General features: G+C 41.7%; 2 protein-coding genes across 4 annotated transcripts; both read left to right on the top strand.

Moving 5' to 3' along the window:
* Nucleotides 1-2145: 2145 nt before the first annotated feature.
* Nucleotides 2146-6582, top strand: fblim1 (filamin binding LIM protein 1). Its single transcript, XM_069678408.1, has 8 exons — nucleotides 2146-2233; nucleotides 2568-2930; nucleotides 3795-3952; nucleotides 4745-4838; nucleotides 4931-5100; nucleotides 5187-5365; nucleotides 5525-5645; nucleotides 5739-6582. The coding sequence occupies exons 2-8, from the start codon at nucleotides 2591-2593 to the stop codon at nucleotides 5847-5849; spliced, it is 1173 nt and encodes a 390-aa protein (XP_069534509.1). The 5' UTR covers nucleotides 2146-2233; nucleotides 2568-2590; the 3' UTR covers nucleotides 5850-6582.
* Nucleotides 6583-8160: 1578 nt separating this feature from the next.
* Nucleotides 8161-25146, top strand: LOC138605354 (msx2-interacting protein). 3 transcript variants are annotated; one of them, XM_069677548.1, is made up of 15 exons: nucleotides 8161-8423; nucleotides 9719-10033; nucleotides 12970-13443; nucleotides 13620-13774; nucleotides 14099-14299; nucleotides 14464-14615; nucleotides 14706-14831; nucleotides 14933-15046; nucleotides 15139-15252; nucleotides 15349-15449; nucleotides 15741-23118; nucleotides 23363-23431; nucleotides 23527-23721; nucleotides 23810-23968; nucleotides 24133-25146. In XM_069677548.1, the coding sequence occupies exons 1-15, from the start codon at nucleotides 8341-8343 to the stop codon at nucleotides 24262-24264; spliced, it is 9768 nt and encodes a 3255-aa protein (XP_069533649.1). In that variant the 5' UTR covers nucleotides 8161-8340; the 3' UTR covers nucleotides 24265-25146. The 3 variants fall into 3 exon arrangements, with proteins under 3 accessions (XP_069533649.1, XP_069533647.1, XP_069533650.1); XM_069677546.1 differs by having other exon boundaries at nucleotides 12967-13443; XM_069677549.1 differs by lacking the exons at nucleotides 8161-8423; nucleotides 9719-10033 and adding an exon at nucleotides 11076-11699 and having other exon boundaries at nucleotides 12967-13443.
* Nucleotides 25147-25933: the final 787 nt, after the last annotated feature.

Below are 25933 nucleotides of genomic sequence, written 5' to 3'. Positions count from 1 at the left end.
TTATGAACTTAAAGTAGCTGAATCAAGTTCTCAGGCTGCTTGTTTGGATTAAAAGTGAAGAGATATTCTGTCTTAAATGTGATTATTGAGGGTGAATACTTTCACAAGTACAACACACTACAGGATTTAATGTATCTAATAACATTGCTTTAATTAAGGAGGTCTTTGATGCACTTGTTATTTATTAATTCTACTTTTTAAGAAGATCCACACAGCTATTCATGAACACTCACTTCCTCTATGAATGAACAGCAGAGGGACTGGTCAGGAGGGCGTGCACATTTTTAGATGGTAATCATCAGGATGCCACATTAGCACCCACTGGCCCACTGACGGTGACCATATGTTGCTAATTAAAGGGGCAGTCCACCACGTTTACACATGAGGATCAGTTCACTCACTGTGAGAAACACTGCTCAGCAGTTTTAAAGTGTATAGTTATTATACAACTGCAGATTAAATAATTCTGTGATTTGATCTGGCATGTAAGAGGCATGAGGGCTTCATGAAATTAAGCATCTTATGCATTATGGGAAATGTAGGATGCAGCATTTTGGGGGCATGGTCCTTTTAGCAAAGTCAGATTGCTCATTTTCTTTTTTATCTGTCCCTCAAAGTTCCTCCTGCTCATGGCTGAAGTGCTCCATTTTTCAAAGCAGTCAAGTTATCTATAAGCAGAAATATTTGGGTAAAGTAAGGCAATTTTTATGTAAAGCAGTTTTCATTGTTTCGTCCATCTCCTTGTTTCTTCATTGTCCCTCATCTTGTTTCTTCCTCTTCCCTTTCCTTCATTTCCCTCCATTCTCCTTCCATTGTTTCCCGCTCGCCCCCAAAAGTTACAGCTTATAATGAAAGTAAAACTTCCTGTGATGTTTGGTTTAGAAAAATGAAAAGTCATGCAGTAGAAGCAGTGAAGAGGTTCAGAGGGTTTAATGAGGATTTGGGCTGTTTTTTTGGGGGGGGTGGGCGGAGCTTGGAGGTCTGGGGATTGTGTCATCAGTAGGCATGCTCCCTCCTGCAGCCGTGACATCACTGCAGCATTCCTTTCCACAGAGCTGGAACAACAGAGACCCCCATCACTCTCCTCATCTCGGTCTCCTGTTCGCCCTCTCTCGCACATTCCTGCCTCACTTTTTCACGCTGACCCAAATCGATCGGGGAAGTTTTCATCCGACACTTTAAACTTCACATCTTCCATGTTTGGCTCTTTCTGGTGGAGCAGAACCTCACAAGGTTTGGATGCAGAAACTTACCACAACATTTGCTGATCGGCAGACCCGATAGTGCCTGGACTCACTCTGGTGGAGAGCAGCAAACACAACAAAGCAGCTTTTTCATAGCCTCTCGCAGACATCACTCACTGCCCCCTCCCCTCCTCCTCTTCTAATAAACCAATATCTCCTGTTGCACAATGCCCTGATTCATTGCACTGTAACACCGCTGCTTCTTTGCTGTGGCTTTAGGAGAGTCTGATGCAGTCCACCACATAGCATCAGACACAAATGGAAGCAACGCCATGTGACACTGATAATGAGTCAAGGCTAAAGGGATATAATGTAGTTTGGGGGGAAGGGAGGAAGGAAAGAGGGAGAAGAAAAAAGGAGGCAGAGTTGATGAGGGAGGTAGGGAACATAGGAGCTGACAGAACAATAAGGCGGAGAGAAAAAGATAGAGTAGTGGAGGAAAAGGGCAAGTACAGTCACATCCTGCTGACATGTAAAAAGATAAAGTGGGAGTTGGTTGTTTGCCCCCTTAAGGGCAAAAAGCTCATCAGACTTTATGATACTGTGAGTGCATCTGTACAAAGTCTGACTGTGAGCTCTTGGTTCGATTGCCCAACACTTGCATGACTTTCTTTTGTGTGTTTGTCTGCACACATGCCTGTATGAGTGTGTCTGTGTGTATGTGTGTGTGTGTGTGTGTGCTTGCCAAGTTTACATAGTAGATGAATGTGTCATGTTTTTTACCGCTCTTTGCCCGAGATTAAATGTTCACCTTTTACGGTTGGGAGGGGAGGTGGTATTGTCATTCAGCCAGAGGAGGAGGAGGGGTCGACGGCCGAGCGAGTCGGGGAGAGAGGGAGGGAGGTTCGGGAGGAAAAGGAGTGGCCTTGTGCTGATAGTCACCCTCTCTGCCGGAGTGAAGCCTTCTCTCTGTGGCAGCTCACAGGAGGGAAAACAAACCAGACGTTTTGAAGATACAGAACAGGGAAGGAGAGAAGAAAAGTTTACAGGTATGTAATGGCAGCTCGCAGGCAGAAAGGGTGGGTTTAAAGGAAACAGAGGATTCAGATTTGTGCTTCTAAAACCAATGATTATGGGTAATGAGAGCTGTGAGTGTGTGAATTTACCTCTAAAGTGAGAGTGAGCACTCCCACAAAGTTGACTTTGAGGGCGTTTACACTTAGATACAATATTATTGAGATAAAGGGGATAAAAATGTTGTGTTTTTTTAACTGCTGTGCTTTAAAAAGATCCATCAAACTGTGTTGTAAGCTTGTCACTTTAAACAGGACTGTAAAACATTCAATCTTGCTGTAGATAACAATCATTCTGTCCTCCTGTCAGGCTGTAAGTGTGTTTATACAGTCATGGCATCAGCGGCTCCACCAAAGAGGATGGTGTCCTCCGTCTTCATCACTCTGGCGTCTCCCCATCGAGCCACTCTGACACAGCAGAAGCCGGCCCTCCAAGCCCACAGTGCCCCGGCCAGAGAGAAGCAGCACACCGCTGTGCGAGTCAGCCCCAGTGACAGCATCCCTGCCCTCAGACAGAAGAAAGACGACCCCTCACAGTCCGAGTCTCACGGCGGTGTAGACGGTAAAGGCCGGACTCGTGCTGCGGCCTCGACCCGAGCTTCAGACCCTCAGAGCCCGAAACCTGCACAACCTGGAGCCGGCAGAGGAAGAGAAGACAACAGAGGTGCTGCAGGTAGACATAACACTATATGTACTTCATCTTGGATTTAATGCAAAATAGAGCACTTACATTACCTGAATTATATTCAAACATTGACCCTACACGTAACCGATGTTTGGGCTGGCTCACCTTTTTCATATGTTAAGAACCGGTCCTTCCACAACCTTTTAAATCCCATGTTGAGGTTATTTCTCTTCTTGGGCCCCTCCCTAGATACAGATGACATGTTATAGCTTAAGTGCAACACGTCTGATAACACTAGGAGTTGTTGACTCAAATGATGTCATTTGAGTCAGTGTGGGTTGAGGCTGAACACTGAACAAAAGTTGAAAATAAAAAAAGTGAAGAAACATTTGGCAAACTAGACCTCTTCATCTCTCCTTGAAGCTAGCATCTGGAGGCTACATTAGCCATGTTAGCCTCTGCTACAGAAGCTGCATTAAAGATAATGTAGAGGCCAGGTTTTGGAAAGGAGAAGAAGAGTGTGTGTTTTATCTGGTTCCTCTGCCTATCTCGTGATGTATTTTAAAGCTGTCCATTGTGAATCTGACCAAGTAGCAGGAGTGCAATGCTACGCTTTTGGAGTCCTTTCTTTACATCCGAATCCCTCTTCTTACACTCACTGAATTCAGGAAGTGTTGTGTGCTATCAGGTTGGAAACACTAAAATACTATCAGGTTAGAACAGCTGCTTCAGTTGATCATATTTTACTTCCATTTTATGAACATTCAAGTTGAGTTTCCTCCCTTAACTTAGTGTAAATTTAATCAGAATCAGAAATACTTTATTAATCCCCGGGGGGACATTCAGGAACATTTATATGTAAAATCATTTTCTGTCTAAGTAGCTAAAAAGTGACATTTTCTTGCCAAACAGAGCTCTTCCCTCCTCCTCCTCCTCCTGCTGCTCCTGTTCTGCCTTCATCTCTGGGAACATCACTCTCCAAAGAATCAGCACTTCCACCAGCTCCTCCAGCCCAGACGCCTCTCTCCCGACCTCTGACCTCAGGACAGGGGACACCTAACAACAAAGCAGTATGCAGACCTCTCTTGCTAAATCAATATTAATCTGAGTCTAAATGTTCGCTATCATTTACTGTTGCAAACCCCAGATCCCAATTTTTCACTTAAAGTAGACCAGTCATTTCCCACAGTGACGGATTACATCTTTCCACAACCCTAACAGACACTGGATTATGTTGTGCAGCGTTTGTAAAGAATCATCTGTAAAGCACATTAAGAACAAAGAAACAGCTGTCCTTTAGATATGGCAAGATGATCAAAAAAACCTGATGAACTGTTCACATTTTTCCCTCAGAAACAGAGCACTTTTCAAACTGTTGATACCTCTACGAGAAGCGTTTAGTTCTCATCATTACAGCCTCATCTCTGTGCAGGAGGAGAGTTCGGAAAATATAACAGGGTCTCGAGTTAAAACTTGTAATACAGAGACTGTAAATATCTCCATTGGAGGAGCTAGCTTGTGATTCTGACTCAACTTATAATAATAATAAGCAAAAAAGATTCAATTTTTTTAAGATGAAACAGTACAAGGAAAATCAGCATTTGTATGATTAGTCAGTTTCTGCTCATTAAAAGCAGTAGAGGGATGTTGGTATCTATAACCAATTGTTTTCAAAGGGCAGAAGCAGAATTATCATTTAGCATCACTTGTAACTAATCTTTAACACCGTAAAAAGCAGATTTAGTGTACCTCACTCCTGATCCTGTTTGATGACTCATGTTTCAGCCTGTAACATTAAAAACTGCTCTTTTCCTTCATCTTTAAAGTGAAGTTTCACGTGAGCATTGTGCTTTACATTTAAGGTAGAAACAAGCACACCATCTAGTGGGTTGAAACAAGATGAACCATCCCTTGGGATCCCTAAAACTGGACAAGACACGAGCGCTGAGAGTAAAGGTAACATGATCTCTATTTACACTTTCACCACTCAGGCTTTAAGCTGTTTGACAGTACACACATTATTATAACATGCTTTGTGTACAACGCAGAGGTGTGCGGCTTCTGTCGGAAACCAGTGGCTCTTTCTGAACCTGCGATAGACGCCTTAAACAGGACGTACCATGACGGCTGCTTCCAGTGTCGATCTTGTCACAGTCCCCTTGCTGGGAAACATTACTACAACAAGGCAGGGATCCCCCTCTGTGAGGACTGCTACCAGGTAGAATCAACAGCACCTCCACTGCAGGATGATATCAATGCTGTTCAAATATGTTCATTTACTAACTGTGTATTTCTGTCTCTTAGTCCAGTCTGGAGCTCTGCTGGGCCTGTGGGGAGTCCATCACAGACAATGTGATCCGTGCACTGGAGCGAGCGTACCATCTCACCTGTTTCACCTGTGCAACATGTAAACAGCAAATTGGAGAGCAACCGTTTGCTCAGGGAGAAGTCGGAGAAGTGTATTGCCTCCCGGATTATTACAGGTAAATCCTGCTCATAATCCACCTCAGAGGTTTTTGTGTTAAAAGTTTGATATGGAAAATTAATTTGAAATCTCATTATAATGTTGCCTTGTGTAAAGCTTTGAAACAAATTAATTTGTCCTGTCCAATATTTTTTTCTTTAAAATATTGTCAATAAAGGAAGTACGCTCCAAAGTGTAACGCCTGCAACCAGCTCATCATTCCAAAAGAAGACGGTACTGACAGCTATAATGTTGAATGTCTGGGACGCTCTTACCACGAGAACTGCTACAGATGTGAGGTAGGCGTTCTACACTCCTCATATGCAAATACACACACGGACACACACACCAGTAATCCCCAACAGTCAATAAGTCTTTCATCCTGTCGGCAGGTCTGTGTCATCCAGCTCTCTCCTGAACCCAATGAGCACGGCTGCTACCCTCTGGAAGGGAAGCTGCTCTGTAAAACCTGTCATCTGAACCTGGTGTCTGGTCATCACTAATACTGGCCTTTTAGCCCGGGAGAAACTGCAACGGAGGGAAAAGGGCCACAAATCCAGGTTTTAACCGGAAACTGTGCATGTGACTCTGGAAAACTAATGTCACACATCTTTTGTTATAGAACAATAATGAAATACGGCTATTTTAACAACATATCATGCTTTCTGAAGATCAATCCTATTCTACTTTTTTACTTGATCATTTTGCACTCAATAAACCATTTTACCAAATATATATTTATGTAACTTGACTGTCGAGCAATATTTGATTTCTATCTACATCTCAATCAGTATACTTTTTCTCAGTCACATTAACCATAAAAAATAAAACCTAACAAAAAAAAGCTTATATAAAAGTAAACTAATATATTTTATCTCTGGGCAGGCTCCAATAGTTACACATATTAACAACTATTAGGAATACAATTTAATTTACAATTGTGTAACTGGTTAAACCACGATCAAATCATTCTATAAAAAACAGCTGTCGAACACATTTGTGTTAAAATATTTAAGAAACAAAAAACAGGAAAAAAACGTATGGACCAAACCCTAACCATGCTTTTGATTTGAATTTAACAGTGGATCTGTGGCCTGTATTGTCTTTATATTGAACAATAGAAGAATTCACATTGATTTGATATCAAACTCTCGCAGGATTCATGCTGAAATATTTATGTTCTGTATCTCAATATGACTGTGGATGTCTGTATATTAAAAGCATTTATTAAAAACATTTTCTGATAAAAGATACTTGTTCATTTACTTCAGTCTTTTAATGTATTGGATTTAACTAGATACATATCGGCATGGTAGTTTGCTAGCCTGTTATCTTCTCTGTCTGGTCTTTCAAGTGAGACTGTTTACTTTTGAGAGAAACAAAAAGGGGAATTCTTTCAAAATAAATCACCACCCTGCTCATTAAATACACTCCGGGTCATAACTGCCAACCACAGCCTTATTCGGTCTTCTTTCAGCACTGGTTTATGGTGGCTAAAATTAACTTATTTTCTCTATCTTGTCAAAGTTGAGAAATTGCTGAGTGACTTTATGAGGCTTCCCAGGCTGTGTTACTGTTACACTGATTCAGCAATTTGGAGGTGAACGCAGGCATGTTGTTCTCCGCCTTTTTCAATGCTTATTTATTTAAGAAAGTCCTACTTTTAACTTATTTTCTTCACTGGTCTTCACATAGCAACAATGTCCAGCTGTCTGGAACTACATCTGTGAAAAAACAACAAAACATATTGACAGTTTAACAAATGCACTCATTGTGAAATCTTATTTTCATAAACTATGATCTCTGCACAATAACAATGTACTTTATTGTCCATACACATGGAGGATCTGTCATAGGTTGTCATCAACTACCTTGGTTTTCCAGCAGGATCTCTGATAGTTGATGATGAGCCTCTGTCTTCTATCTTGTTTCACTAAAGTGAGAAGATAACACACAAGACAATAGGAGGTCAATTATGGAGATACCGAAATAACAACAAAACATGTCATCAATTACTTTGGTTTTCCAGCTGGATCTCTGATAGAAGTTGATGATGGGCCTCAGGGGGGTGGGGGGTGCTGAAACACTAGTTACTCATGAATTATAGGCATTATGATGCCATTTTAGCGTATGGATTTATAGAATGCCATAATTAATAAATGAAGAGCAAAAAAATACTTAACCATAAGTTTATTAGGTGTTTTATGGGGCCCCTGGTAGTTCGGGGCCCAAAGGAATTGCCGACCTTTGCCTAATGGTAGACCACCTCTGACTGTGAGTATTCACCATTATCCGATAATTATCCCTAGTGGCTGCAGCAGCTGTGTTTAAGCTTACACCATCTCACTTTAAGTGATCCAAGAGGAACTTTTACTTAATGTGAATGGAAATAATCTTCTCAGGACAAGGCTAACAGTCTGATAAAGAAAGATTTAAAATGTTTAAAATATTAATTATCAAGTATTGCCATCTGTGCACAATGTTGGCACAACTCAAGTTTTACAAATATAAAGGCTCGTTGAGATAAGTGTAGACCTATTTCAGCTTGTATCCCCCCAAAAATTACAACAGTTCAGCATTCATCAAATACCAGCACGTAAAAGTGTGGTCTCCAGTCCGTAACCTTGGCTACCTTTCAAAAAACATCGCTGTGACTCCGCAGACAATCCTTCCTGGCGAGCTACAGTTTGGTGGCTGGTGGTCTTGAAAAATCGCGTGCTCACTGTTGCGTATATTTTGAACTATCGAGGACGCGCGGCACACCAAGCCAGGGACCGCGCAGCTCGCTCCCAAAACTACCAGGAGCGAGTCTCAGGCGCGTTCACGTGCATGGACCGAGGACGCAGCAGCTAAAGCTAAACGGGCACCAGGCTACCAGGCCCAGATTATTCACGGAATCCACCGTCGTTCATTTTGTTCAGGCGGATCTCCGACCGGCAGGGATTAGAAACGTGCGAGATCATATGTGTGTGAAGGGGGGAAGAAAACCGCAATATGGTTCGGGAAACCAGACACCTTTGGGTGGGAAATTTACCCGAACATGTTCGAGAGGAGAAAATTGTGGAGCATTTTAAACGGTAGGTTACGCAAGAGTGATCTCTGTTGGCGAAGCAGCGCGCGCTAGGTGCAGCACTAAGGTTAGCTAGTTACGCTGGGTAGCCTGCGACTGATGCTAATGCAGCTAACGCTAGCATTTTTTAAGTTTTAGAAGTCAAGGTGGTTCATGTGTGCTGCCTGTGCCTTATTGCAGCACAGCGATATTTGAGAAAACGAAACGTCGGGAATATTACCCCTGAAGCATAAATGTACAAGAATTAAAGTATTCTGCTAACTTCTGCTAATGCCAGAAGGCAAGTATGCTAGCTAGTTTTGCTAGCTACCGAGCTACCACCCTACCGACCATTTTGTGGGAAGTCAAGACGTTTTCATAATCAGTACGAGCCAAAAGGCAGCTAATGTTAGCTGGGCAGCAGCGTTAATAACATACGTTACATTAAATAACTTGTACTATTTTGACAAAACGTCTGACACATAGCGTTATTCGTCTGTTCAACTGTTTTGATAGTGAAATATTCAGATATAGGAAATGCCAAAAGCTGCCACCGATCAGCGGGACCACTCGATAATCAAATGTTAGCAAGTTGTTGTGCTGCTTGTCGGTGGGAGCCATCACTATACTTAAATTCTGCTCAGATACTTGGTGTTGATGTTTTCTAAGTGCTCCATGTTGTTTTCTGGCCAAGTTACAAGTGAATTGCAAACAAGGTTTTGCTTCTGGCAGTAAGCAAGCGCTTGAATCTAAATAGAGCTATCAGTATACACTGGCATGCTTTCCCGTGTTCATAGAAGACGGAGAGTAATGTAACATCGCGATTATTTATCACTCGATATGTTATTAATAAAACACTCAAACATTAAATACAGTAATAATTACTGGGTGGACCATTAGAGTGGTCTGGTGACAGCTAATGTTTTCAAGAATATGCTTTTTATAGTTGTTAAACACCACCAATTGTAACATGTAAGGTCCCAGAGGGATGTTTGAGTAATATAAGGACTCTGAAGTCGTTAAGAAACCTCAACACTGTCAATATTTGTAACACCCTAGTGTGATCATCCAGTATTTAATTGCAGGCACTGCTTAAGTGATAATATTTTAATTCAGATGATTAATTCTTGTGTTATGGTTCAAAAGGAAACATGACTGTAAAGTTTGGTTGGTTATGAGAAGAAATTATTGTTTGCTTTTAGTATCAGTACTTTTCCAGTTCTGTACTTGCCTCACTCTAACATACAGAGATATGTGTTCCTACCTTATCCATAGGTGATGTATGTAATTTCCTCTTTGTTTTTCATTATAATTCCCACTCAGGTATGGACGTGTGGAAAGTGTTAAAGTTCTACGGAAGAGAGGGTCAGAAGGTGGTGTGGCAGCCTTTGTGGATTTTGTGGATATCAAAAGTGCGCAGAAGGCTCACAATGCCGTCAACAAGATGGGAGATAGGGACCTTCGGACAGACTACAATGAACCTGGGTCAGTGCCTAGTGCTGTTCGGGGCCTTGAAGACAGCTCCCCCTCGAGCAGTCGAGACGTTACAGGATTCTCTAGGGGAACAGTTGGTCCAGTGTTTGGCCCACCTGTGTCCCTTCACACCAGGGAGGGACGTTATGAACGGAGAATAGATGGGTAAGTGGACACGGCCTCCCCTGTAAATCCAGGGGAATCTAAGTTTTGGATAGGTGTAAAACCCAAACACATAGTGGGGTTATTCGTAAGGGATATATCCCTCAAGGGGGTTACACAAAGGTAATTAGGGATTCTTCCACTTTTCATCATAATTGACTCGCCTTTCCCACGGGATATATGTAAATTAACTACACATTATCATTTGGTAAGGTAACTATAATTCAAGGTTTGACATCGGGTTTGGATATTACATCTGCAAGGAATATCCTGGTGAGTTTTGGATTTATTACATTTTGTCGGAAACTACCTTGGGGAGCTTTTGGATATTTTTTTTCCTAATTACGGAATCTAACCTCGTTTTTTTTACATGGAATCGCTTCAACTGGAAGTAAATCTATAAAGGAAGTACTTTTCGCTGAAGAATCTATTTAGGCATTATATCATTGCTTCAAGGATTCCCCATCTCGGGCTGTCAATTTTTTTTAAACTCCGGGCAACAGCTGATGGTTGGACTACTTTTACAACATTTTTGTGTCGGTGGATACGCCTGTTATGGATTTAAGTTTTGCACAAGTGGATGGAAGAACGTTAACATTTGTTATAAATCACAAGAAAGCCCAATGTGGTCCATATGTCCTAGGCTTTCTCATTCATTTTAGAATAAGATTTAATGCGTATTCTTAACAGTTTTCAACCCTAATATGGAGGCTTTACCAAGAAGACTGAGGATCCACAGCCTACAATGTTCGTGGAGCTATTCTGTTTTGGACTGATGGCCATGAAGAGACATGAAGACCGTATAGTTGGGATCTACCCTCCTGGATGTACACAGTACTGACGCACCATGTTGGATGTACGGATGTGACCCCTGTAGGTTTAGCTGCAGTTCATTTGGATTACCCAAGTGTGGATGTAGCTGTGTCAGGCCTCAGTGATGAGAAGAGCATTCCATATATGTTACATAGTCGAAGATAACTTTTTCAAAGTTACTTGAAATGTTGCAACAAAATGATGAAGCCCTCCAGTGCGTACACCCGATGAAGATCCATGGATTTTGGGATTATGTCAAGAGCCCATGAGGATTTTCTATGCCGTGGTCATAGTTACTGCGAGTCAACAAGCTTGTGCGGTGCTCAACTACTTGAAATCAACCAGTGGAATAAATCTTTCAACTTTTTTTTAATTTCACGTGAATCCTAAACTTTGGAACATACTACCTACTCGTACTACAAGAAAAGACTGATCCAGTTGGATGTATTTTCCCTTCAGGCACCTACTTACTGTAAAGTCAACCGGGATTATGCTGAATTGCCCTGAAGTTGATCACCTTTTTTTTAATCCATATGTATTTATAAAGGTCTATGTTCCTTTTTTTAAAAACCACATGTCCTGAAATCCATAAAAAGGTCCATCTCTGTGATTATTTTGTTTTTCCCTTTTTCCATCCAGTGAAGAGAATTAAGTAGCCTAACTGTGGATTACTCATCAACAATCTTCTGTCCTGGTGCTCCACAGTATTTGAAGATAACGTGCAGAGCGATTCAAGAGATCCGTTTTTTGCCTAATTAGATCAGTTGATTTTTACCCTTGGTTTTTCATTCGGGCTCTCACATTCTGACCACCTAGATTTTATTTGGATTAGTTTCGGTAACTTCTTTTCCAAAAGGTTGGTATTTCTCTGCCCTCTGCATATTTTCTTTTTGTAACCTTACTTAGTGCCTTGTCTAATATAAGGTTTTGCATTGCTTTTAGGGAAAAGATTACTTTGAGAGGAATATATATGTATATATGTATTATTAGTCAATTCTTTCTATAACGGATCCTTTTTACATTATTACGTATAAGTTAGTTTTGTTTTCACATTAAACAAATTGATCTAAACTCAGCATGGTATTAAAAATGTCCGTAGCACCAACTATTCTGCTAGAATTGTCAAGTTAAAAAATAAAGACAAATGATTCATTTTTCTATTTTCTTTTTCTTGCCAGCAGTATTTCATGAACAGTCAGCCTCTGAAATCAGCTCCCCGGGAAACCCAGAGGAGCCAAAAGTGCTCGGTGTTTTTGTTTAAAGCGAAAGTAAATGAAAAAGCAGCATTTTAACATTGATGAATTATTTGTTAGTCTGAATAGGTCTTCAAAATTAAATTAAAACGAACGTTGTGACTATAAAAGTCTGGGGCAGCTTTGTTTCATGGGACTGTTAATGAATGTACTTTAAAATTATAGTATAGAAAATTGCTGTTGTTATTACTCTTTGCTCTGAGAAAACTAAATGTCATTTCAGGCTACTGGCAGTTTAGAGACCGGAGCAGCACCATACAATTCCTTCATTTAACTCTTTACAGCATTTGATAGTTTGACCCCATTAACTCATGTCTTGAAGAATCCAATTATTTTTAAAACTTTTTTAGTTGTGACAAAATTAGTATTTTATTTTTAATAATTTAGATTCTTCTCATGGATCTGAAACCTTAATACAGTCCCATATCTCACAATGGAATGACAACGTGCAACTTTGGTCATGAAACTTGTGACTCGTTCTTTTCCACACATTTGAGTCAGCACTTGTCTCTTCTTTGCTAGCAAACTGGAACCCCATAGAAGAGGCCAGTGTTTGTTTTCCATGGTGACAAATCAAAACTAGACAGAGACCGCCTTAGAAACTTTTGCAAAAGCTTGAATGACAGGATCTGTACAATGAAAACACTGGCTCTACTGCTCTTAATACCAGTTTTAAGCTACTTAAACTGACACCACATCATATCCCGCCTGCTCTCAGCCTTGTCATTTCTAAACCCCCATTTTAATTTTCAGTTTTGTGAATTAAGATGCCAAAATAACTTTTAACGGGCAATTCTTTTGGTGTTTTTGCTTTATTGTTGAGAATCATAGTGACTCTTTTCCTCTCTCTTCCTTGTTCTTCTTTTACAGTAGCTCAGAAAGCCGTGAACGTGCATATGACCACAGCCCTTACGGACACCATGACCGCAGTGGCACTTTCGACAGGCAGCGTCACTACAATGCTGATTATTACCGAGATCGGTCTATGTTTGCTGCTGCTGGCCAAGGGAGCAGTGCTATCGCTGGAAGCTTTGAGGCATCAGACCCCCATTTTGACTCTAGAATTAGAGACCCCTTTACTCTTACTAACTCTACACGACGTGACCTGTACAGAGATGACAGAGGCCGACGTGTTGATAGAACCTACCATCACCGTCGGAGCCGATCATCTCATTCCTCACAGTCAAGGCATCCTTCCCCACAACGGACCACAGGACAAACCCCCAAAACTCCTCATTCCCCTAAAAGAGCTCCTTTGTCCCCCGGGAGAGGCCCACGATCTCGATCCCACAGCAGATCCTCAAGCTCCGACTCTGTCAGCAGCACCAGCAGCACAGGCAGTGGAAGGTGTGACTTTTGTTTTATGATGATAGCATGGCTGCATATTTCATGTTGTTTGGTGACTGGATGAACAAATTCAAATTTAGTCAATGGACAACATTTTAGAGGTTTTTAACAAAAACGTAATTGACTCACACTGACAAGTGTCTCTGGTTTCTGTTGTTTTTTCTTCGTGAAAATAGTGATTCAAACAGCAGTTCAAGCGATGGTTCTCGGGCACGCTCTGTACAGTCGTCGGCTGCACATGCGCCTGCTCAGTCTTCTATGGGGCTTGACTCAGATGAACCACGCAGAAGCTTTGGAATTAAAGTGCAAAACCTACCAGTGCGCTCCACAGGTGAGTTTCTACATGTCTTACAAGTTTTAAGTTAAATTGGAACTGCGTTCACAGCACGATAAAACATGAACTAAATCAAAAGGAAGTTGCACCAAAAGATCATGTCACCATGTTCAAGTTTCAATCAAGAAAAATGTAAGCTGTGAAAGAAGGCTGTTGGAGGAATGAAATCATCATTCTCATATCCATCACATTATTTGCAAAAAACTAAATGGTTTGTCTTCCGTATGTAGACTCGGTCAAAAATAAATTTGTTTTCAGTGTTTTGGGGGGGTTATTTTTTAAGGTGGGCAATAAAAAGTAATATGTTTTCACCCTCTGCAGACACAAGTTTAAAAGATGGACTTTTCCATGAATTCAAGAAACATGGGAAAGTGACTTCAGTGCAGATCCATGGAGCATCAGAAGACCGCTATGGTTTGGTGTTTTTTAGACAGCAAGAGGATCAAGAAAAAGCCCTTAATGTCTCCAAAGGAAAGCTGTTCTTCGGCATGCTCATTGAAGTCACTGCCTGGAATGGTCCAGGTAAGGGATGTCAAATTTACGAAACGGTATCGTAATTAATAAAACCAGAGTTATGTAACAACCTTTTTTTTTATCAAACTGTACTTTGAAGCTGATGGTGGAGAATATGACCTTTACATTTAAGTATGTCCTAATATTAATGAGAAAACTCTCCTTTCCCTCAGAAACAGAGAGTGAAAATGAGTTCAGGCCCCTGGATGGGCGGATAGATGAATTTCACCCAAAGGCTACAAGGACACTGTTCATAGGCAACCTTGAGAAGACCACCAGTTATCAACAACTTTTGGACATTTTCCAACGCTTTGGAGAAATTGTGGTATGCTACCATTTAGCTGTGTACTTTTAATTGGTCCATTTTACATTTAGTTATTTAATGTTTCTAATTGTTCTCTCTTTACTACCCAAGGACATTGACATCAAGAAAGTAAATGGAGTTCCCCAGTATGCTTTTGTGCAGTATTCTGATATTGCCAGTGTCTGCAAGGCCATTAAGAAGATGGATGGGGAGTATCTGGGGAGCAACAGGCTTAAGGTATTGTTTACAATAAACAGTAGTACAGTTTTGACCTGAGTGGGTTAGCAGTCTGATGTTTTCTGTGTATATAATTTGCATGTTCTTCTTTCTCCTTTTAGCTCGGATTTGGAAAGAGTATGCCCACAACGTGTGTTTGGCTAGACGGTTTGGCCACCAGTATCACAGAACAATACCTCACACGGCATTTCTGCCGCTATGGACATGTAGTTAAGGTACAGTGGTCATTACATAAGATTAGCAGCTTTTGAATATAATGCTGTGTAGTTTTCAAAGTTTTCATCATATCTTTTTGTCCTCTTTTTAGGTTGTGTTTGATAGATTGAAAGGGATGGCCCTAATCTTGTACAACAACACAGACTTTGCTCAGGCAGCTGTAAGGGAGACCAAAGGTTGGAAGATTGGTGGCAATAAAATAAAGGTAAACATTAACCACTATGTGGTTGATCTGTGAAAAATATTGATTTGTGTATGTAGATATTTGTGTGTTCTTACTCTGTTTTTTTATATGTGAAAGGTGGATTTTGCAAGTCAAGAGAGTCAGATGGCATTCTACAGATCTATGCAAGCATCTGGTCAAGACATTAGAGACTTCTATGAAATCTCAGCTGAACGACGGTACATTTCCTATGTTGTTAATTTAATTCAAATGATAAATGTGTTTTATGTGTATAAATTAAGCTGTAGACATTGTCAGTTTTTAGAATTTAACACTTCTATTTTAGACATTTCAGAAATTAACCCTGATGAAATATATCTGTACTAAGGTGATCATCCTTAGCATAGTTCCGTTGCAAAATATGTTAGCACTTTTTCCTAATCTGACAGTGACAATGCAACCTAAGAAAACTATTTAATGAACAGAATTTATTAATTTTGTCCTCTCTATACTCTCTATTCACCCTACAGAGAGGAACGCAGGCCTCCTTACCATGAATTTACAGCAGAAAGGGCATACTATGAGAATATAAGAACCCCTGGGCTCTATCCAGAGGATGCTCGAAGAGACTACGCTGCTCGCAGCAGAGACCGATTTCCTGAACTCGAACACTATCAGGGTGATCACTTTGACCCACGTTATCATGAAGACCCAAGAGATTACAGGGACTACAGAGACCCCTTTGAGCAAGACATCCGAAAATACACATATATTCAAAGGGAGCGAGAAAGAGAGCGTGAACGCTTTGAGGCCGACCGCAGCAGGTGGAGCCCCTCCCATCCAAGGCGACCTATTACTCCAACAGTATCACCTTCGCCATCTGAGCGTGCTCCCAGAGACGCAGAAAGACGGGTTTACAGCCAGTCCTCGGAGCGAAGTGGCAGTGTGAGCTCAATGTCCCCACCACACTTTGACAAATCCGAAAAGGCCCTACTGGATCATGCCTCTAAAAGTGATAAGACTGAGAAGAATAGTCAACCAGATCGTGTGGCAGGTGCTGAGAAAACCAAACGTGCAAAACGAAAAGAGAAAGGTGACAAAGCAGAGAAGAATAAATCAAGGAAAGCAAAGGGGCAATCCCCATCCAAAGCCTTAACCGAAACTGAGCCTGAGACTGGTTTTGATGGAGTGTCTGGAAGAGGAAGGGGATCAGACCAGGATCCTCATGAGAGGCAAAAATCTAAGGGGGAAGGTGACAGTGGAAATCCATTGTCAACTGCTCATCAGGACTCTGTTAAAAGTGAAAGAAATGAAATTGGTAAAGGGGAGAATTTAGATTTGGAAGGAAAAAATCGACTGAAGAAACATCTGAAGTCTGATGTTGGAAATGACGGGAAAGATTCTTCAGTAGATTCAGATCGCCTTGCTGCAAGAAAAAGGCGTTTTGCAGATTCTGGCGGAAGAACTATTCGTCAGAAAAGAAGCAGAAATGAGGAGGAGGATGGTATTCAATCCTCTGACTTTGGTGCTAGTGCCACTTATTTGAAAGAGTCAGACGGTGACAAACACAAAGATTTACAACGGAGAGAGTCAAGACTAAAAGCTGATAAAAGTGGCGCACAGAAAGATAGTCAAGAGGACCTTAGGGGACAAAGAGAGAAATCAGAGGGATCTTTGGACCCTCTAGAATCAAAACGACATCCAGGGCATACGCCATCCAGAAGGTTTTCACATGAGGGAATTTCAGATCAAAGCAGTGTAAGAGAACAAGAACCCCATCCCGCTTTCAAATACAGTACTCAAAATACTGACACTGAGAAAAGTGCTAAGACAAAGGAAGACCACGTTGACATTGATCTCTCTCAGAGTTACCGCAAGCAAATGGAGCAAAATAGACGGTTGCACCAGCAGCAACAGCAGCGTGAGTCTGACATACCAGACAAACCAGGAAGTCCCCAGGGAAGTGAAACAGAGGACTTGGAACATCGCAGTCTTGTGCATGAAGTTGGTAAACCACCTGAGGATGTCACAGATAATTTCCCATCTCACAAACTTAAGAAACTAGACCAATTTGACACTGACTCCGGTATTAAGAGGGAACGCGTCTACAGGAGCTTTAGGCAAAAAAGTGAAGATCCTGACTGGAACAACACCCACTCTCCAGGGCATCAACACTTCCCTCACCATGCAGATGAGGACTTTGTCGATCCTTCTCAGAAAGAGTTGAGCAGAAATGAGGACAAAATTCACACTGATCTGGAGCTATTAGTCAAAAGGACACATAACACGCAGATAAACAAGCCAAACACTCCTTTACTTAATATGGAAGAAGAGCAACGAAAAAGATGGGAGAACAGAGTAAAACAGGACTTGTTACCTGACCTGAACTTCTCCAGAAGTCTTGGTAAAAACAGTCATAATTGCAAGCGTTTGGAATATGGTATTTGGCATGACTTAGAGCCTGGGGAAGTAAGATCCGACCCTGAGGAGGACAGGGATGCCAAACCTCGCTCTCCTATGCCCTCAACATCTATGCCTTTTTCTGAGAGGCCAAGGGTTGACAGGTTTTCAGACCCCAAACTAGCACATCTTGAAAGGAACAAATTCTACTCCTTTGCACTTGACCAGACCATCACACCTGATACAAAGGCTCTGCTCGAACGTGCAAAATCGCTCTCATCTTCCAGAGACGATAACTGGTCATTTTTAGATTACGATTCTCACTTTGCAAGTTTCCGCAACAGAAAAGATACTGAGAAAGTGGAATCAACACCAAGACCCACACCCTCCTGGTACATGAAAAAGAAAAAGATTCGAAGTGGATCTGAGGATAAACTTGATGACAGGAAAGAAGAGCCTAAGCCAGAGGAACAGGAACGCAGGGAACTATTTGCCTCCCGCTTCCTTCACAGCCCCGTATTTGAGCTTGATTCTAGACGACTTCAACACTTAGAACGTAAACATGAAGAACCTGAGCATACACAAAACCAACACCCTGGTCAGCAAGGTACAGTAGATGGTGACCTTGACTCAGGGCCAGTTGTTCTTTTCCATAGTCGTTTTTTGGAACTGACACGACTACAACAACAGAAGAATAAAACTCAGCAGATACAAGAGGCAAAAGTAGACGCAAATCTCACAGATGAGAATGTGGAAAAAGCAACTGTTACAGAGCAACAAGCTTTGCAGTCCCCTGAAACAACCGAATCAATCCTGGAACCAGAAATTAAACCCATCAGTCCTGTTGAAGAGCTAATTTCTGAACCCCGACTCACACCTATGCCGGTCACACAATCTGTGGTCAAGGACTTTTCTCCTGCAGAACAGAAAAGTGTTGTGTTAGATCCAGCCCCTGAACCATATCCCCCTTTGTCTTTGATAAAGGAAGAGGTAAAGGAAGAATTAAAAGAAATTGAACCTGTGTCGGTGCACCAGCCACCAACTGAGATGTCATCTGATTCTGAACCTACACAAACAGCAGCAACAGAACCCAGTTATCCAGTGGATAGATGTAAGCTTTCTCCTTCTGAAGAGAAATTGGATATTATAACTGAGGATGAAAAACCTATCTCTACAGAAAAATCTAGCAGGCGTGATTCTCATGATGAGTTTATAAGCAGTTCAGAAGCAGAGCTGGAACCTGAAACAACCCAGCCAGAAGTGCCAGAAGCCAGCAGTCCCATACCTCCTAGTCTTTCAGAGGAATTGGATGTATCCAAGAAAGATTCCTATTCAACTTGTAAAGCAGTAGCAGAGCCTGAGGGAGAGAAAAAACTTCCACTTAGTCAAGTGCAGATGCCTGTTGACAATGACACAAATGATGAGCCAATCTTACCACAGAAGGAGCATAAAACAAAAGAAATTAAAACAAAAAAGTCCAAACAATCCCCTGCGCGAGTTTCTCCAGTTCCTGTTGTTTCTGCATCTGGCTCTGAGAAACAAGCAACACGCAAGAGTGAGCGCATTGACAAAGAGAAGCTGAAACGTGGATCATCTCCAAGAGCTGAAAACAAGTCCACAGGCAAATCTCCAATTCATGGATCAGACCCTGATGTATCGGAGCCAAGCATTCCAATAGGCAGAACAAGACGACGAAATGTGAAATCAGTGTATGCTACCCCTGTTGAAGATGATGCACCAGTTCGTTCTGGAAAAGAAATGACGGACTCACCGCGCTCTGCAAGAAAACGTGGTACAGACAAAGATGTTTCACAACAACAACAAATTATCGAACAGGACCCCCCTGCTCCAACCCCCGCGAATAGGCGTGGCCGTCCTCCCAAGAATCGCAGACAAGGTGAGGAGATTTCAACAGTAAAAGTAGAAAAATCAAAAACTGACCATAAAGACACAGATTCAAATGAATCAGAAAGTGGTGAACGAATTCCAAAAGTGTCAAAAGGGAAAACATCCCCTCATGGCACAAAGGGTCAATTAAATCCGATGTCCACAATCCAAGGGTCTGGATCATCAAGAAAGGGGGAAAAATCTGATGTTGTTGAAGATGATCAGGAAATTGATTTTACAGATGAAGATTCCTTGGCCTTGCAAGATCCATCAAGTTTATCTAAAGAAGATCCATCAATAAAAGTTGACCAAAAGAAAGAGGACAAGGACAAACAAGGAAGAGATTTGAGCAAAGATAAAGATGTTCACCTTGAAAAGGCTTGTGGGGGCAAATCAAATGGGAAAGAGACAGATCCCCGCGTCTTGGAGGAGAAACCCATCTTGGAAAAAGACAGGATTATTAGAGGGAAGACTAAGTTGACAAAGACTCCGAAGTCTCCTGTCCTAAAGAACCTCAAAATCAGACTAAATGTTACAGAGGTGAAAGACCTTCTTCAGTTAGGGGAGGATGAGCTTGGTAATCAAGAAGATTCTTCAAAAAAACCAAGACCTGGGGACCAAAGTGATAATGTTTCAAATTGCACTAATGCTATTGGAGGAGGCTCCAACAGTGAAGAAATGGGAAATGCAAATTTGGAACTAAAAGAGCCCATGGAGACAAAAACCTTAATTTCTCAGGAGCGGGAATTGGAGCAGGCTGTGGAGAACATAGCTAAACTTACAGATCCAACTTTTCCAACCGAACCACCGACACCACCCGTTTCTGTTACAGAAGTAAAAAGTGACCCAGAGGAAGAAAAGCCTTCTAATCCTGCTAGCGAGACAGAACTTATGGCTGCTATTGACTCAATAACTGCAGAGGAATCGACTGTATCCTTAACCCAGGCGCCTCCACCAAGTGCAGATGTAGGTTCAGAACCTGAGATACAAGACTTAATTCAGCCTGGAAAGGAAGATGAACCTGAAAATCCACCCACTACCCAGGAGGAGCCTGTCTTCTCAACCACACCCAGGAAGGTCTTAAGGGGAAGACCTAAAACACCTAAACGTTCAAAAGGCCAAAAGCAAGTAAAAAAAGATTTAAAGGAAGGAAGTTTAACAAGTGAGGAATTTACGACTCCTTTAGCAGAGAGCGTAGCTTCTAGTGTAAAGATTGTTCCTGAAACAACTCCATTATCAGCAACTGCTACTGTTATCACTCCTACTTCTTGGAAGCCAGAGCCTGAGCCTTCAGCTGTCAAAGCTACATTTGAAAATGCAGATTTAGAGTCATCTTGTGAGGAACAGAATCAAAATCTTAAATCAGTTATTCCCCAGTCTAAAAGTTCAGTGTGTCTGAAGCCTCCACAGGTGCCACCTGAGTGTATCCCCCCTTCTATGTCTCCACTAGCTAACAGGCAAAATTTTAGACCAATTCAAACAAGTAGAATTCCTGTTTCTCCACCAGATTGGCGCCACCAGTCTAAAGAAACAGGACTGTCCTCCTCACCTGTCTTGCCGTTGGCATCGAACGAAAACCAGCCTTTACAGTTGGACCCTGAAAACTCAGATGTTGTTCATGGCACAAGTGACTTGAGACAAATTCTCATGAAACACAAAAATATTTCACTGCCAAGCAGTGGTTCCATTCCTAGTAATCTGCCTTCCCTGCAAGATCAGAACCTCTCTGAGAGTAATACTCCCTCAGCTGTTGTGCCAAATAAGCCGCCACTACTGGATAGTAGAATGCCAGCTCATCCAGCTCCACCCATTGTTCGACCTCCATCTTCACTACAATCTCCTGAGACAAAGACTGTGATCTCTGTTATTGCATCTACTGCAACCTCTGTTATCAGTCGTGTTTGCAACCCTCCTGAGCCTGATGACAAAGTAAACATGAACATTGGGAATCCTTCCGTGGACATGGCTCTAAAACAAACCTATAGGCCTAACAAAGAGGATACTGGATCGTACCATGTTGGTGATGAGGGTGGAAGTACTGCACGCTTCATTGTTGAGACCCCCAGCCTTGGCACAGGATCTTGCCCAGGTCTAAGAGTAAATACGTCTGAAGGAGTGGTAGTATTGAGCCACTCAGGCCAGAAAACAGAGGGACCACAGAGGATAAGTGCAAAAATTAGTCCGATCCCACAAGCAACAGCTAGTGATATGGAATCTCAGCAGTTGGTATCCATGCCCCAGATAAAGCAAGAACTGTATGGTCATTCTCATTCAGGACTTCAAAAAGGCCCTTCATCACAGACAGACCATGGGCATCTTGGAAAGACTCAGTCAACTTTGTCTTCAATTAAACAAGAAAGCACCGTTTTGGAAAAGATGGAATCTACCTACCAATCTGGACCTCAAGGAGTAGTAAAGCGTCTCACACAAGGTAACCCGAGTTATCATCAGGAGTACATGCCAATGAAACATCCAAAGAAAATGGATAGTGCTGATCATCACAGTTCAGATGGAGCGAAACCACCTTGGACTTCTGCTATAAGTCCTGCTATAAGTCCTCATTTGCCCTCTCCACCTGGAAACCATGTAGGCTTTGTTACAGTAGCCGGTGAAAGACCTCCATCGCATATTAGTGCGGTCAAACAAGAACCACGATCACCTCGCAAGACGGGTCATCCACACTCTCCGTTTACAAAAGTATCTTCACCAATAGGCTCTTCATCACCAAAGGGCATACCAGTGATGTTGCCTACTGGCCTTCCTGCCATGCAACAGTTTATGACTGGTGTACATCATCCAGAGCAGTCTGTTATCATGCCACCTCATAGTGTGCCTGGAGGATTAGGACGGATGTCTCCTCACCGGGTTACACAGTCGATTCCAGTGGGGCATCTTGTCCAAGGAGATGTTCGAGTCAATACCCCACCTCTATCTGTGATGAGCTATGGGATTCATGGTGAGTCTCTTGCCTCTGCCTGGTCTGGTTCCATGCAGCCACGGCCCACCTCACCCCAGGCTGTAGGCAGAGACAAGGTCCTCAAGGTAAACCCTGGTTCTTTGAGGAGTCATGAGGGCGAACAAGAAGAACCCAGACGCTTTCACCAGGCTCCAGGAAGGCAATCTGGCACACAGCTAAAACAAGAGACAATGCAGTCAGATCCTCGTGGACCTTTGAGGAGTAATGTCCAGTTAGAGACGTACATAGCACAAAGGGATATGCGTGTGCTCTTGCACCAACAGGGAGAGCGCTTGGCAGCAGATCCTCATTCTGGACATATTCAAGAGACTCTTCCTCCGTCTTCAGCACCTTCCAGCCTACCCTTATCTTTGTCTCCAAGAGCGCACGTTTTATCTAAAGGTGTGTCTGAGAAGGATATTACAAAGCCATTGGAAGCAAAGAGGCCACACTCTCCTCTTCCGAAAGATGGAATGATGGGAATCCGACAATCTGGGCAAGCAATTGCATCTCCCCAGAGGGTTCAGCTGATAACACCAGGACCAAGTGGCTCGTTCCCAGAGTACTCATCAATATATTCTAACCCAAGAGGCATCCATTCTCAAATACCAGAGACTTCTCCCGTTGGACTCAACCAGCCACCATTGAGCATCACACCGACTTTGGTGAGTTCACTGCACTTAACACTCTTGTTTTTTGAATACACCATACTAAATCTAATACAGTCTGAAACAACAGCCTTGCAATAAGACTTAAAGGTAAGGTACATAAAGGTTATATTATTGTAATATTTTATACAGGGAAAACAAGAATAGACTGACCAACTGAGTGTGTATGCAAAGCTGGGTTGCTATTTTCTTGTTAAAGAAACTGCTCATGACACGTTGCCCTATTTTTTCGATTCTTTAGGGTGCAGACCTTCAGGCCAAACCAGATGGCAAGATGACGCAGCCTGTTAATATGGTGCAGTTGCTCACGGTAATACAAAACTCATTGTGTTAAGGGTTGTTTGTGTGAACAAGAGCTTGCTTTGTCTGACATACCTATCTTTGTTTTGTCTCATATTATAACAGAAATACCCTATTGTGTGGCAAGGCCTGCTGGCACTGAAGAATGACACAGCTGCAGTCCAGTTGCATTTTGTCTGTGGTAACAAAGCTTTGGCCCATCGATCACTGCCCTTGCAAGAAGGAGGCGCATTGCTTAGGATTGTCCAGAGAATGAGACTAGAGGCTTCACAACTGGAGAGTGTAGCCCGAAGAATGACTGTATGCATCCTTTGTCCTACTCCATTTGAATCATGTTCTGGTTTTGTTCTTAAGAGTCTGCTTAAAACATGTATCTTTTTCTCTACAGGGGGACAGTGATTTCTGTCTTCTACTTGCTCTACCATGTGGACGAGATCAAGACGATGTCCTAAACCAAACTCAAGCTCTTAAGGCCGCTTTCATTAACTACTTGCAGACAAAGTTGGCTGCTGGTATCATCAATATCCCCAACCCAGGTTCAAATCAGGTGAGACACGATTGTTATGGGCAAAGGTTTCTCTCTGTAATCTGTTTTCCCAAGTTTTTCTTACTGACATAATCCTTGATTAACTTTTGACAACCTTCTGGCATTAAATCTGTTGGTGCTCTGTAACATCATGTGTAATTGATGTCTTCTTTGTTTATTCCCAGCCTGCCTATGTGCTCCAGATTTTCCCACCATGTGAATTTTCAGAGAGCCACTTATCCCAGCTCGCCCCTGACCTTCTAAACAGGATCTCCAGCATCTCACCACACCTCATGATTGTCATCACCTCTGTGTAACCTTCACTGCTGGGAACTCTCCCATTAATGGATGTTCTCACCAATGAGCCTCAGGAAACCAGAGGAATATAAGAATTTTTTTTTCCTGGACACAATGGGAATGTGTAGGATGTACCCTATCAACACGTTTTGCTTGTTTCCATCAGTCTTTTTTTCTTTTGTCTGGTATTTTTGTCCTTCTCAAAAGAACTCAGGGATGGACCAGACCAGAATCCAGTCTTATTTGACCATTTCTCTGCTGTATTTCTATTTATTGGAGTTTTATTTTAATGTTCGGAGATGCTCTGAAGAAAAAAATCAGGATGTTTGATGAACAAGATTGAGTGACTATCCGGGTGGCCTTTTTTCTTTCTTTCAGTCTGTTATTGTCATATTCATTTCTTCACATGAGAGGATCATAGCAGCTGTTGTGTCACAATGGCTTAGAAGACATTTCAACACGTAATTTTAAATTATGTACAGACTTCCTCACCCAGGCTTTCTTTTAAGGAGGAAGAATTAATTTGTGAAATAATGGAGACCCTGTAGAGGACCACGTTCATTTAACAAATCCTTTAATTCCACCAGCTCTGCTCATTTTTCTCACACTACTGAAGCAGTTACACCTCTGGCCACCTGCCTTTGCATTGAACAAGCTACAGTATGATTTGGGAGTTTTTGAATACAGGACTTTGTAAATATTTTAAATATTTAAACTTTGACAATGGAGCTTGGACAACTTGACACAGACTTGAACTCTGGGACATGCCAGAACAGAGTGTGGAAAATTCGATGGATAGCCTTGATTTTTGGGTGTAAATACTTGTAACACAGAAGGTTGGCAAACTCTCCTGTGGAGTCTGCTGATGGCACTTCATATTTTGTAACTCAAATAAAACAAACTCCAGAAAACTTGAATATATAAGATATAATTCTTTATTTTTTTAAAGTCATGTGTGTAATAACACAGAATCCTCATTTTTAAGGGGCTACGCTTGTGTGAGTTCAATCATTTTATTACTTTTATTACATGCAATGTATTGGAAACAAGGTTACACTTGCATTTCAAACTATTTTATTGGTTTGGCTGAGTTAAAAGGGGAAATGGTGCAGCACTTGTACTCTACTTTTGAATCATGACCAGCACAGTACAGTAAATTAACGTGAACCTTTTGTGATAAACAACTACTAAACATTCAGCCTTTAATTTGTAAACCAAAGTGGCAAATTAATTGTGCCTCAAGTTGCAGTATAGCTCTTTAGTTCCAATATATATTATTGATGGGTCAAACAACTGGTTTAAGTAAATAATACAAAGGAAAAGTTAGCAAAAGAACATTTAAATTTGATCATTACTTCATATGTGAAAAAGAAATATACTATGAAGCCTTTTCTGAGCAGTGAACTGCTTGTAATCGTATAACGTTTGGTACTGAAGACATCAAGTCTAAAAACAAATAAAATCTGGGGGTCTTGGCTTGCTTGCTCCATTACTCTGCTTTGGCTTTGTAACAACCAGATGACATTAGTCGCAACTAGCATTATCGCCTGAATATACAACTGGCATCTCAGTTGCATTGTGGGTAATGGAGGCATGAAGGTTTTGACAAAGGCTAACACATAAACTTAAAAAGAAAATATCTCTAAATCTGCTGCATTCATTTTGATAACGGTCCATGACGAGTCTGTC

Source organism: Semicossyphus pulcher, unplaced genomic scaffold (genome assembly GCF_022749685.1).
Source record: "Semicossyphus pulcher isolate SPU_LCO1_2020_fin unplaced genomic scaffold, fSemPul1.0.p SCAF_3, whole genome shotgun sequence".
NCBI lineage: Eukaryota > Metazoa > Chordata > Actinopteri > Labriformes > Labridae > Semicossyphus > Semicossyphus pulcher.
Note: the sequence above shows the minus strand (reverse complement) of the source record. Positions and strands in the feature narration are given on the sequence as shown.

Excerpts from the sequence above, each read along its gene's own strand:
- LOC138605354 (XM_069677546.1), top strand. The coding sequence starts at position 8,341 with ATGGTTCGGGAAACCAGACACCTTTGGGTGGGAAATTTACCCGAACAT. Across the intron at positions 8,424-9,718 it reads ATTGTGGAGCATTTTAAACG|GTATGGACGTGTGGAAAGTG; the intron begins GTAGGTTACGCA and ends ATTCCCACTCAG. Across the intron at positions 10,034-12,966 it reads TATGAACGGAGAATAGATGG|TAGCTCAGAAAGCCGTGAAC; the intron begins GTAAGTGGACAC and ends CTTCTTTTACAG.
- fblim1 (XM_069678408.1), top strand. The coding sequence starts at position 2,591 with ATGGCATCAGCGGCTCCACCAAAGAGGATGGTGTCCTCCGTCTTCATC. Across the intron at positions 4,839-4,930 it reads CACGAGCGCTGAGAGTAAAG|AGGTGTGCGGCTTCTGTCGG; the intron begins GTAACATGATCT and ends TGTACAACGCAG. Across the intron at positions 5,366-5,524 it reads TGCCTCCCGGATTATTACAG|GAAGTACGCTCCAAAGTGTA; the intron begins GTAAATCCTGCT and ends TTGTCAATAAAG.